At 41.7% G+C, this 13,132-nt stretch overlaps 1 protein-coding gene across 1 annotated transcript; it reads left to right on the top strand.

Annotated features, from left to right (window-relative positions):
- The first annotated feature begins 6,266 nt into the window (after positions 1 to 6,266).
- On the top strand, positions 6,267 to 12,772 carry LOC134431546 (uncharacterized). The gene is made up of 4 exons (XM_063179542.1): positions 6,267 to 6,452; positions 6,833 to 7,035; positions 10,291 to 11,374; positions 12,649 to 12,772. Exons 3-4 carry the CDS (start codon positions 10,446 to 10,448, stop codon positions 12,770 to 12,772), a joined length of 1,053 nt encoding a protein of 350 aa, XP_063035612.1. The 5' UTR covers positions 6,267 to 6,452; positions 6,833 to 7,035; positions 10,291 to 10,445.
- Positions 12,773 to 13,132: the final 360 nt, after the last annotated feature.

The raw sequence follows: 13,132 nt of genomic DNA, 5'->3' as shown, positions 1-13,132 counted from the left end.
TTAAAGTTCTTGGCAAAGTGATGTCGCAACTTCCTCTCAGCAAATGGAAGAGCGGACTCAGTTCATCATTGGTGATTCCCAGCATCGGTCTGACCCAGTTGATTTCTCCTAGAAGTTGTTGTAACTCTTGTAGGTTGTTGACTCTGGTTCGGATCTGAATTTTCTGTGGTATTATTGTCGTCTTCCATCGTCTTCCATCCCAGGTACTTCTAAGGTGAAACTTGTTGAATTTTCGTTGCAGAGATTTCAAGTCCAGCTTTTTGAATTTCAGCAACAACACAGTCGCCAGTTTCTTCCATCTCTTCCTTTCAAAGGACTCCACCCTTAAAGCCAACTTTTCTTTCTCTGTATCTATAGATTGACAAACACCAGAACAACCATGTTTTTGCTTAACTGAAAAAGAGTTCCCCGGAACCACAATTTCCCGAGTGGAAGCAGCCACCTCAGCCTCCACCCCAGGCCCAACAGAATCCAATTCAGGTTTCAGTGTCCCTGCACAAACAATTTTAGGAAGTACAGTCACTTTTTCATTTCCATCTTTTACACACTTTGTTCCATCCCCCTTACAAGAGTCACATATTTTTACATTAACAGAACAACGCGAAGAAAAGTCCAAAAGAGTCTCATTTTTTCCCAGAGAGAGAGAAGAAAGATTTTGTTCAACAGAGTTCAAAGCAATACTTTCAGCATTTGCAACAACACTTGTAACATCCTCCGATACTCACACAGTCTCCGGTTTACTGGAATTTAATGAGACAGAACCAGAAGCTTTGTTTTCTGAGTCCAAGTTGATCTTATTATTATCAGTTTGTTTAAAACAGTGCTCCAACAGCGCTCTACAAACCGGCATAAGTTCTCTTAAGCTTTCATCTTTTTTGAGAGAGACTAGATTATAGATTCTCCAGTTTATCTGATCCCAAAAATGAAAAGTAAAAGCAGACTGCAGATTTAAATCTTGCGTATTCGCTTTAACCCAGATAAGTAAGTTTTTAAGCTCAGTTTTTGAAATTTCAGAGTGACCTTTTTCTTGTAGCATTGTCTCTAATTGATGGAAAACATCCCATTCAAATTTCGATAAATTCGTTCCCATTTTTGTGTTCTTTTAATAATTTTCTTTTTCTCTATTTTGCCTCCCAACGTCACCCAAGCGCTCTCCTGAGATAAGTTACTTACAATTTTCTTGGCTTCGGCGGGAGAGATGATACAGTATCCTCCTTGTTAACACTTTGGTCTCCGCAGCTGGTACTTCCACGATTTTTCTTTGTTTTTCTTCTATTCTACGTCCTCACACGAGGCACCAATATGCGGGGGATGGGACAGGTATAAGTCCAATGGTGTCAGGAACCCACGCCTTAAAAAAGGAACCCTCTAGGTCACGGCAAAATATCCAAATATGGATAACATGGTAACCAGACCAGTGAAGAGATTTTTGCTTTTATTACCAGCACATCAGTCTCAAAATACAAAATGGAGACATGACAGCTCACTGATCCACACCAAAAAAATGTCTCCTTCAACAGGGCTCATACAGCAATACATAAAATCATCTCAGACTAGAATTCAGCCAATCAGACACAGAAAACACATCTTGACAAGCATTCTATCCAATCTTATAAAACATAGGTAATCGTAGCTAAAACAAAGACTAGTTGATAACAGACAAAGAACAGAGTTCTATTCATGCTAGCCTTCTAAAGATATACATTAAATAACCTTGTTGCCATCCTAAAGCCAATTCTACAGAAGCCTATTGTTATTTGTCACGTCTACTGCTTGGGAAACTTTTCTGCTTGCATGGAAAACTTTTTCTGCTTGCATGGGAAACTTTTCTGCAATGCTAACAAAACTCCAGTCTAAGGCCTACATACTTCTTTGTAACCATTTCTTAAAAATCCTCTAACCTTATGGATTCCAACATTTCCCCCTCTCTGTTTGACCCAGAAGCTTTCATTTTCTTGTCGCTTGCTATTTGCATTTCATAGCTCTATTGCAAAATTTCTGCTTATTATCTGCTGAAGACCTATTTTCACTAAACTGAAGCATTGCTATATTACGGCACAGCAACTTAATGCTGTGAAGACCCAATCCCTGAAAGAGAGATATGAATCACGTTTGGCAACAGTCACAAGGCATCGTTCAAAAAACTCTGGTCGATTCCAAGGCCTTAATTCAAAACCTTCGTTCATGTCAATACCCTCATCTACTGCTTTCGTGAGATTTCGTACATTCTCTGTGCTTCTACTTCCTAATTCTCCTGCTTGAATGACAAAAACTTCTCGGACTGTTTTGTTCATCATTCGCCGAAGACAACAGAGTATACAAGGTGCCACTATCAATATCAGTATTAGAACACCTAATATGTAAAGACCTATCTTGCAAAGTTGCCTTAGCCAAGGTGCAAAACTCCAATTTTGAAACAAATCATCCAACCAGGAACCTCCATCTTCTTTAATTTGGGCTGTCAGATCCTTTAATTTTTGAATGCTTTTGTGAATGGATTCAGAATGATCAGACAAATTCATACAACACAATCCTTCAAATTCCTCACAACCATGTCCTTGTGCCAGTAAGAGAAAATCAATGGCTGCTCTGTTTTGAAGAGTAGCATGTCTAATACTATCAACATCGGTCAACATATCACTGATTGCGGAGGATGTGGCATTAGCTTGTTTGCTCAGCCAACATCCAACTCGATCTAATTGTCTCAATGCCACAGCTGAAGCCAATTGGGGTAGAAATATACCTGCTGAAAGCCTTCTGGCGGCATTCCAAGGCATAAAATCACTCTGACAGTTCTCATCATAATGAGGAACAGCTCTTGTTTTCCTTTGTTTCTTTTTCATCACTGCTTTGGCAGTGGGGGCAATTATGGTAAGCATACCAATGCTACAAGGGCCACCTTCAAGGTGGGCTGGAATGCCTTGCCAACCTCTGTCTCCGCAAATGATCCAATACCCTTTGGCAATTGCCGTGGATATTGGTCCGTCTCCAGAAACACATCCCAACTGTTTGAAACATTTGCTGCCCTGAGAAGTTTTTTCGAACAAATGTTCCAATTGAAGGAAGGACTGTTTCCATTGTCAATTCCACCTGGTTTACCATTGGATTCTTTTCTGACCAAAGGAAACTCTTTCACTGGCACACCAACCAAACAGGTTGAGAAAGGCTTTTCTGGTTCCGAATTAGACAGACATATAGTATCCGATCCGGCAGCCTTGGCTAAGGTCACCCAAACACTCGTTTTCGGTTGATCCACAGGCAAATCTGCACGACAAAAAACAATTAAAATCAAGCAAAACAAGTATACCATTTGATTCTGCCCCATCTCTTTCAAGAACTAAGTTTTGGCAGAATTCTTTCTAAACAAAAACAATAACCTAAATTTTCAGCCAAAAATTAGCTTTGTAAAAGAAACATTCAGCATTCAATTCGTATACTCATAAATAACATTGGCACAAAATCAGAGTTCATGGGTTCCACCGATGCACAAAGAACGTCAGGCACAAGAGGCGTCAGGCGAGACCCGGGATCCTTCCATTCGGTCCACGTCTGCGTACTCGCTTCCTCAGTTCTAGGCTCGACAACAGGTTCTGAAGTGCGATACGGTTTGACGTTTTTGGCAGGAACCCACTTAATTCTTCCAGCACCTGTGGAAATAGAAGCATACCCTTTGCCCCACGTTATTAATTGAAACGGGCCTTCCATCTGTCCAGAGTCAGGGTTTCTAATTAGAAGAGGAGGATGTTCTTTCAGTTTTGCCTGTGTGCTATTTGAAAAGTGTCTAAAGATTGGTGGATCTGGTTCTGTACTTGAACTATTTAGAAAATTAAAACCATACAAAGCCTTACTCAGTCTCATCTGTGGGGTGATTTCCGTTCCCCCTCTCTGTTGATCTAATATGCGTTTTAAGGTTTGATGTGTTCTTTCAATGATTGCTTGGCTTGTGGGAGAGTGGGGAATACCAAAAATGTGTCGAACACCCCATTCATTTAAAAATGTGGCCAATTTTTGAGATATGTATGCGGGACCATTGTCAGTTTTTACTTCTTGGGGTATACCAAATGAAGCAAAAGCTTGCAGGAAATGATGACAGGCATGGCTGCCAGTTTCACCTGTGTGAAGGGAAGCAAAAACTGCACCAGAGAACGTGTCTATGGAAACATGAATATTTTTAAATTTACCAAAAGAAGGCTATTTAGTAACACCTGTTTGCCACAACTGTAGGCTTTGTAAGCCTCGGGGGTTGATTGCTCCTGTAGAAACAGGAGGTTGTACCAATTGACAGTCAGGGCAAGTATGAATGATAGCTTTAGCTTGACTTTTAGTGATTTGGAACATTCGCATGAGTGCTTGTGCATTTTGGTGGAAAAAGGCATGACTCAATTTTGCTTGTTCAAAAATATTTGGCAATGTGTTAGAAATGACCATTGTCAGCTTGTCCGCTCTTGCATTTCCTTCCACTAAAAATCCAGGAAGTGAAGAATGCGCCCTAATGTGAGAAACAAAATATGGATTAGTTCTATATTGCAAAGTTATAAAAAGACATGAAAGCCAACGATGTACAGTTTCATTACTAACATCCTTTAAAATGGAACCTTCTATTCTCCTGACTACATTAGCAACATAAGCAGAATCTGTGACCAAATTAAAAGGCTGAGGAAACAGCTGAAAAGCTCAAACTACTGCAGCAAGCTCAACAATTTGAGGGGATCCCTCTACTGTTTGAATATCAGATTCCCAAACATCAGTCTTTTGATTAAACCAAGTCACAACGGACTTGTGGCTTTTACCAGAGCCATCAGTGAAGAGAGTCACAGCATGTAAAGGTTCTTCACTTAATTCAGGTTTTTCTCTGAAACTCAATTTTGCTTGCAGTAGTTTGTGAGCTGGATAGTGTATGGAACAAACACCTGGAAAACCTAAGAATGCATATTGTAAATCATCAGAATTTTGCATTGCCCAATTGAAATAATCATTTTTCAATGGCAAATAGATAACTGAACATTCTTGACCTGCCAAAGTTAACAATCTGGTTCTAGCCTTAATTATAATGTATGCAATCATTTCTAAAACTGAGCAAATGGTCTTTGAAAACCTGTAGGGAGGAAAAACCCATTCCATTATTAACAAAGGATCTTGGTCTGTGGCATCCCACTGGAAAATGAGACCACAAAGCTGCATCTTCTCTCCTAAGATTGCAAGAAAGAAAGGATTTTCAGGAACGCAGCGATGAGCTTGTCTTTTCTGAAGAGCTTCTGTGACTTTGTCGAGAGCAGCATGAGCTTCAGGGTTCTTGGCGAAGTGATGTCGCAACTTCCTCTCAGCAAATGGAAGAGCGGACTCAGTTCATCATTGGTGATTCCCAGCATCGGTCTGACCCAGTTGATTTCTCCTAGAAGTTGTTGTAACTCTTGTAGGTTGTTGACTCTGGTTCGGATCTGAATTTTCTGTGGTATTATTGTCGTCTTCCATCGTCTTCCATCATCTTCCATCCCAGGTACTTCTAAGGTGAAACTTGTTGAATTTTCGTTGCAGAGATTTCAAGTCCAGCTTTTTGAATTTCAGCAACAACACAGTCGCGAGTTTCTTCCATCTCTTCCTTTCAAAGGACTCCACCCTTAAAGCCAATTTTTCTTTCTCTGTATCTATAGATTGACAAACACCATGAAGTCATTTATTATAATGGCTAATAGCTTCTGAAAAAAAAAGAATTAAAAGATACTCAAAAATATATCAAGGGAATAGCAGCAGTTAATAAATAACCTAAAAACACACTTTCAGGAAGACCTTTGATCAGATATTTAGATAAGGCAATGTAAAAAACACTCTCAATATTTGGATAAGGTAGTTTAAAATACACACACAGAAGAAACTTTGGAATTAGAGTATTTGAAGAAACAGTAGTGGAAGCCAATAAGTTAAAGTGACCTGCCAAGCCGCTAGGATCAAGCCAAGTACAACAGTAACTTCAGCCAAGCCATGGAAAAACATGCCAAAGATAACAGGAAGAAGTCCAAATTAGGAAGAGCTTAAAATTTAACTAAGGAAAACCAGGAATTCCTGGAAGACCCCGCCTGCCTATGAATATGCATGTAATAAATGATGTAATCCTTGTTTAGAATTGTGTAAAAACCCGCTTTTGCTGTACATAATTCAGAAATCCATTTTGTGATTTCTCCGACGCGTCGTAATAAAATACCTCCTGCTTATCTGACTTAGACTGAGTCTCTTAAGCACTTATTCTCGCCTTTTGGGTCAAAATTCGGCATCATTTTCTGGCACCCCAGATGGGACCAGACAGGAGATCCAGGCCTTGAGGGGTCCTCCCCTAGCCGGGTCCGGGGTCGGGACCCTCTGGCGCCCCTGACTAACTTTTGTCAGAAGAGACTCCCCCCCGGACCAGTGCTTTCGGTGGACAAAGAGTACCCTGCATCTCCTGCTCCAATTAAGAGGTATTTTAATTGTTTATTGGTTTTGGGATAAAGCGCTTTGTTGGGAACGGGGGTCAGATGTGACTGCCCGATGGGAAAGCTGGGGGACGCCCCGGTAAAAGAATCCCTACTGGGTTAGACTCCCAGAAATAGAAACGCAGGTTAAAGTCCTGCGACTGGGTTAGAGTCCCAGTTACTGGGTTAGAGTCCCAGCATTTGGTTTGAAGGAGTGCTTGTTTATCTTGGTATCTTTGGTCTGTTTTTTACTGTGTGGGAAACTGTTTTCAATATTGTATTTAATGTTATAATACTGTGGATTAAGGGTTAAGAACTAAGATTGCTCTCTGAGAGGTCTGTCAGCCGGTGATCTTTTTGTATGTGTCTGTTGCAAAATCCCACAGGAAACATCTTGTCGCTCTCTCTGTAATCTTTTAGAAGAGAATAAGTTGATAGACGTCTGGGAAGAAATTTGTCACCCCCCTGCAACTGTTATACTGTCTACAGTTGTGATTGCATGAGTGTGGCAAACCGGTATCTCGCGGTCAGTAGGCGACCTCTCGTGACCAAACCTGGTAAAACAGTCCGTTCTGATATAGACTAAAAGGTAGGAACTATTTCGTAAAGGTGTGGGTATGAGTGAGAGTGAATGAGACGCAGCATCGCTGCGAAGCGAGAGGGAGTCCCACTCCGCATTTCCTGTTCTTCGCGAGAAGCCAGGTCGGAAAAGGACGAAGCGATTGCAGATTGTGTGTATGAAGTGTTAAAATAAATTAGTAACAGTACATGTGAGACAACAGAGACTGATCTGGTTAGACAAAGGGAATAGCAATGGGAGGCCAACAGAGTAAGGACATAAATATGAAAACCCCCTTAGGATGTATCCTAAAGCACTGGAAGGACTTGGGAGGGATCCCGGGGGGAAACATAAGTAAAAAGGCACTCCTTAAATATTGTACACAGTGGTGGCCGTTGTACAAGTTAGATGACAATGAGAAATGGCCGCCGGAGGGAACAACTAATTATAACACTATTTTGCAATTGATGCTTTTCCTCCGCCGACTTAATAAATGGGACGAAGTAATGTATGCTGACATGTTCTTTACCCTAAGAAATAAACCGGCGTGGCAAAGAGAGTGCGGGGTAAACGTAGCACCTCAGGACCCCTTAGTACTAGCCCTGGAAAAAGATAAGAAAGGTTCAAAGCCTAAAGAACGTTGCTGTGATGCATGTAGCATTGGGCAATAATGTCTTAAATTAACAAGAAGGGATAGTGGAAAGGAGAGCAAAATAAGCCTATGGGAATACCATCCATTCGCCCCAGGACGGGAAGGGCCTCTTCCCAGGCCAAAGGAGGAACAAGGGGACCCTAGCCCATTAAAGGAGCTGGAACGATGGTGGAAATCTAAGTTTGGGCACAGCCCTCAGAAATTAGACAACACTTGGGAGGAGGATAGTCCATTAAAATCGGGGATTGACAAGAGGGAAAGCAGTCCACAGGGACCAGATAGTCCACAGGGGTCGGGGAGCTACAGGGATGCTGACAGCCCACCCAGACTAGAAGTTGAGAGGGAAGAAGGCAGTCCACATGAAGCAGAGAGTCGAGGGGAAACACGCAGCCTGCCCGAACTAAGTCCATATGGGGATAGTAGCACACCCAGGAATGGGGGTTTTAGAAAATCAGGTACCTGTAGAATAGAAACCAGCACACCGAGGACTGGGGATAAAAGTAACTCACTAGGAGGCGACGTCTCTAAGCTGAAGTATAGTGAGAAGAATGACAATGAGATATGCGAAAGGGAGGCAGAGAACAACTCACAGAAGCTGAATATAGTAATTCAGATAGAGGATAAGAGAGATGGAAGGGGAACAGAAGATGAGGACAGTAGCCCGGAACAGGATAGGCGCCGGCAGATGCGGGAAGAAAGGCGACAAATGCAGAGTGAGAGGCGGTTGGACTGTGTAAACCATGCTAGGGGAGTAATAGGAAAAGAATTAACAGGAATAGAAGGTGAAGATGAAGAACAGGGAAAGGGAAAGAGAAAGGAGAAGAGAAAGAATAGGGAAGACATTGAGGCAAAGGAGGAAGATCCCGGGGAAGGGACCAGTCATTCGTATTATACCAGATCTGTGGCACAGAGGGAAGCAAAGCAAAAAGAAGGGAATCATACAATAGCTCCTCTCCGACAACTTATGCCAATGGTAGGAGAAAGGACTAGGGTAAAGGTGCCGTTCTCCACGAGTGATCTGAACAATTGGAGGGATGAGGCAAGGAATTTCAGGAGGAATCCAGAGGGAGTAGCGAAGAGGTTTGAATTAATGGCAAAGAATTTAGATATTGATTGGGAAGATATAGAGGTGATGCTGTCAGAATTGACAGATACAGAAAGGGAACTCGTATTGGAAACAGGAAAACGACATGCTCAAGTATTATCAGGGAGACTAGAAGATAATTTCCCCAGCAGTAAACCAGAATGGGACCTGGGCAACGAAGAGCACTATCGACGACTGGTGCAGTATAGAAAGCTGATAGCGATGGGCTTGCGTAACACGATCCCTAAGGCTATCAATTGGTCAATGCTATATGACATTAGGCAGGGAAAGGATGAGACCCCGTCAGAGTTTTTGGATAGACTTAGAGCAGCCATGAGACAATACACACCCCTGGACCCAGCAACGGAAGAAGGGAAACAGCACTTGCTAGGGTTGATGATGGGACAGAGTAACCCAGACATCAGGAAGAAATTACAAAAGCTTGAACATCCAGCAAATAAAAACCTGGAGACGTTGCTGAATGAGGCATGGAAAGTATATAATAATAGAGAAATAGAGGAAAAGAAAAAGGAAGATAAGAGGCTAGCTCGAGTAGTGGCTGTAGCAGTAGCAGCTGGATACTGATATCAAGCCAGAATACCAGGAATCTGATCACAGATGGATCCAAAGGAATAAAGGTAAACTGTTAGACAGTGGATGGGGGCAATTAGAGACAGGACAATTGATAATACCAGGGAACCTAATGTGGCAGATTGTGAAAACGGAGCATGAAAAGGCCCATTGGGGCCTAGATCCACTTTACCAACATTTGTGAGCTAGGATAGCAGGACCAAAATTATTTACTACTGTAAAACACGTTACATCCCAGTGCGAGCGGTGTCTGAGAAATAACCCGAATACGGGAACCAAGGTACACCAAGGAGCCATAAATCGAGGTAAATTTCCAGGTGAAGTATGGCAAATTGATTTTTCTGAACTCCCAAGAAAAGGGGGGTTTCGATATTTGTTGGTATTAACTGATACATTTTCTGGGTGGCCTGAAGCATTCCCTTGTAGGACAAATAAGGAAAGAGAGGTGACTAAAGTACTGTTGAATGAAATTATTCCACGGTTTGGGGTACCGAAAAGCATTTCTTCGGATAGAGGTACACATTTCTGTGCAAAAGTGGTGAGAGCAATAAGCAAAGCATTACAAATCAAATGGCAACTACACACACCTTATCGTCCACAGGCCAGTGGGCAAGTGGAAAAGATGAATCATCTCATCAAACAGCAAATTGCCAAAATATGCCAGGAGACTAATTTGCAGTGGTATCAGGCTTTGCCTATTGCTCTGCTCAGACTGAGAGTCAAACCAAGATCAAAAGAAAAGTTAAGTCCATTTGAAATTCTGTATGGTAGACCCTATGCTATGCAAGTTGTAAATGGGGACACTATAGACCAAATCGGTAATCAGTACATTTATGATTATATAATTACGGTGGGGAAACAGTTCGATAAGAATGCTACTGTGGTGATAGGACACCAACCTAAACAACCTGATTGTAAGTTGCATCCGTTTAATCCCGGTGATTGGGTGTATGTTAAGAATCTTTTAGGAAAACCCCTACAAGAAAAGTGGGAGGGACCTTTCCAAGTGCTGCTGACTACCTTCACCGCGGTTCGGATCAAGGAGCGACCTACGTGGATCCATTACTCACGAGTCAAGAAAGCTCCGGAGAATAAACAAGAGGAGCAGACATCATGATCCTGACTTCACCGCAGATCTTCACAACCCTGATCATTGGACTAATGATAAGTATAGTTCTTCCCCAAGGCTCTGTCTCAATAGACCCATGGTCTAATGCACACCAGTGTATCCACCCGGAGTTGGAAACGGGACCGAAGGGGCCCTACTTTGAGGTGTATGCCTTACGTAACAATCAGCCATATGCGAGTAAAGTATGGGATCAGCCCTCCATGGTAGCGTACGAGGGAGACCAAATTCAAGTCGGGTGTCGAGAGCTTGACCCAATAGAAGGAAAAACAAGGCGGCTGGTATTAACAATTCAACCCTTGATGGCAGCCTCTGAACACAACTTAATCACCTTTAGTCCAGTGAAAATGGGGAAACCCACTGTCTGGATTCAGCAAAAGGGCCCAATTTCATGCCAGTGGAGTGACTTCAGGGGAGATCCACCCGGATCACAACCCCGAAATTCAGTAGTTTTTAGAGAAGATCCGCTTGGGGAAATACATCCTGAAAACATAACCCTTGACTTACACCCTCTTCTCTTTTCTGCGGGAAAGATTGTAGCATCTAATGGTCCTGAGGAAGGGAAAGCACAGTGTGAGATGGCATTTAGATTGGAACAGTCGATGACGTTCACATGTGAAAGGGAGCTGAAAGCCCTGGAAATGGGTTTTGGCTTCCCTAAGCGTGCTGTCGCATATAAGGTAGCATTACCGGAAGACGTGATTCCATTGTATCCAGATCTAGACTTGCCCCAAGAAACCACTCCACCGGTGGTATGTAAAGTAGTACATAACCTAACCTTTATAGGGCCTCAGGTGATAAGAAAATCTAACGAACAAAAATTATTGTTAGACCCCACTTATTCCCTGAAAAAGGTGCAGATGAACTTCCACACCGATATTACGTATTTGCAGAAGGATTGCCAACCGTTTATAAAGCAAAGTCTTAAGGGATGGAATGCATGGCTAGCAACAAGGTCTCATCATAGAAGAGCACAAAGAGATTTGAGTGGGTGGATTGGCACTGGATTTGGTATATTAAACACGATAGATCAAGAAGTATTAGTGAATAAATTAAGTATCGTCACGTCGAACTTAGGAAAACTAAATATGCCCCTCAGTTCATCCATGCTTACATTAGCAGAAACACAATCGCTAGTAGCAAAATTGCTAACCATGGTAGCAAACCACACTGAAGAGGATTTTTTGAAGTTCGCTAACTATACAGGGGAACTTAGCAAGGAAATTGCATTAGCTATCCAGTGCCCTCAGACACAACAATGGGTACAATCAGTAGCGGCAGGAATACTGAGAGAAGGAACGTCAGGTATATTACCTCAGGAAATAAGAGAAACAATATTAAAGGATGATCATACTACACAATTTGAGAAGGACCACCAAGCCTGGTGGCAATTAGTAAATTTCACTTATGAGCCTCAACAGGAACACATCGAAGCCTATGTCCTTACCATTAGTGCAGCAGAGGAAAGAGCTATCTTTCCTATCCTCACTCTAGGGACAATACATCAAGATGTTATTGTCAGGCCAATAGACCATAATGTCTGGGCTAGTTATGATAATACCAAAAATAGGTGGCAATCGGTTAGCACAGAAGCATGTATTCCTAGAGGACAATTAGGCTATGTTTGTGAAAACGCTGTAGTAGAAGCAGAAGATCTATGCTTAGATGCCGAGAACAGTGTATGTACCTTTGAAATGCTTCCGCATAATAAAACACAATCACAAGTTTATTATATAGGGAATGGGTGCGCTTGCGTGAGGACAGCTTGTGACAATGTCACCATAGATAATTGCCAAGAAAAGACTAATAATACTAACTTCTGTGTATGCAACTTCACCAAGATAGTAGGTTGTGATTTTCATTATACTGTCCCAATAACTACTCAACAGCTAATTAACGCAGATTTCGACCTATATCAAGAGATACCGAAATTACAAATAGGGATGGACATCGAAGTTCTTAAAGCAATGCTCACACATCCTAAAGTAAAGGAATTGATACAAAAGGTAAATCAAACAACAAAACGAATGGTATGGCAGGTAGAACATAATTCAGAAAAAATAAAGAATGTCCTGACTAAAGTAGAACAAGTAGGCCAGCATCATTGGTGGGATATCTTTGTGGGATACTCCCCAACAGCTATACAAGTCTTTAACTATTTGGTGCACCCAACGCTGATAATAATCATAGTTCTGTTACTATTAACTCTCACAAATATTTGTACGTGGTGGCGACTGAGAATCATAATGAAAAGAACCCAAATGATCTGGGCTATGGTACGAGCATATCAGCGCCCTACAGGGTTAGAATTTGACGAAAGAATTCGTAGGTTATAAGAAAAGGGGGGAAATGAAGCCATTTATTATAATGGCTAATAGCTTCTGAAAAAAAAAGAATTAAAAGATACTCAAAAATATATCAAGGGAATAGCAGCAGTTAATAAATAACCTAAAAACACACTTTCAGGAAGACCTTTGATCAGATATTTAGATAAGGCAATGTAAAAAACACTCTCAATATTTGGATAAGGTAGTTTAAAATACACACACAGAAGAAACTTTGGAATTAGAGTATTTGAAGAAACAGTAGTGGAAGCCAATAAGTTAAAGTGACCTGCCAAGCCGCTAGGATCAAGCCAAGTACAACAGTAACTTCAGCCAAGCCATGGAAAAAC

Source organism: Melospiza melodia, chromosome W (genome assembly GCF_035770615.1).
Source record: "Melospiza melodia melodia isolate bMelMel2 chromosome W, bMelMel2.pri, whole genome shotgun sequence".
Taxonomy (NCBI): Eukaryota; Metazoa; Chordata; class Aves; order Passeriformes; family Passerellidae; genus Melospiza; species Melospiza melodia.
Note: the sequence above shows the minus strand (reverse complement) of the source record. Positions and strands in the feature narration are given on the sequence as shown.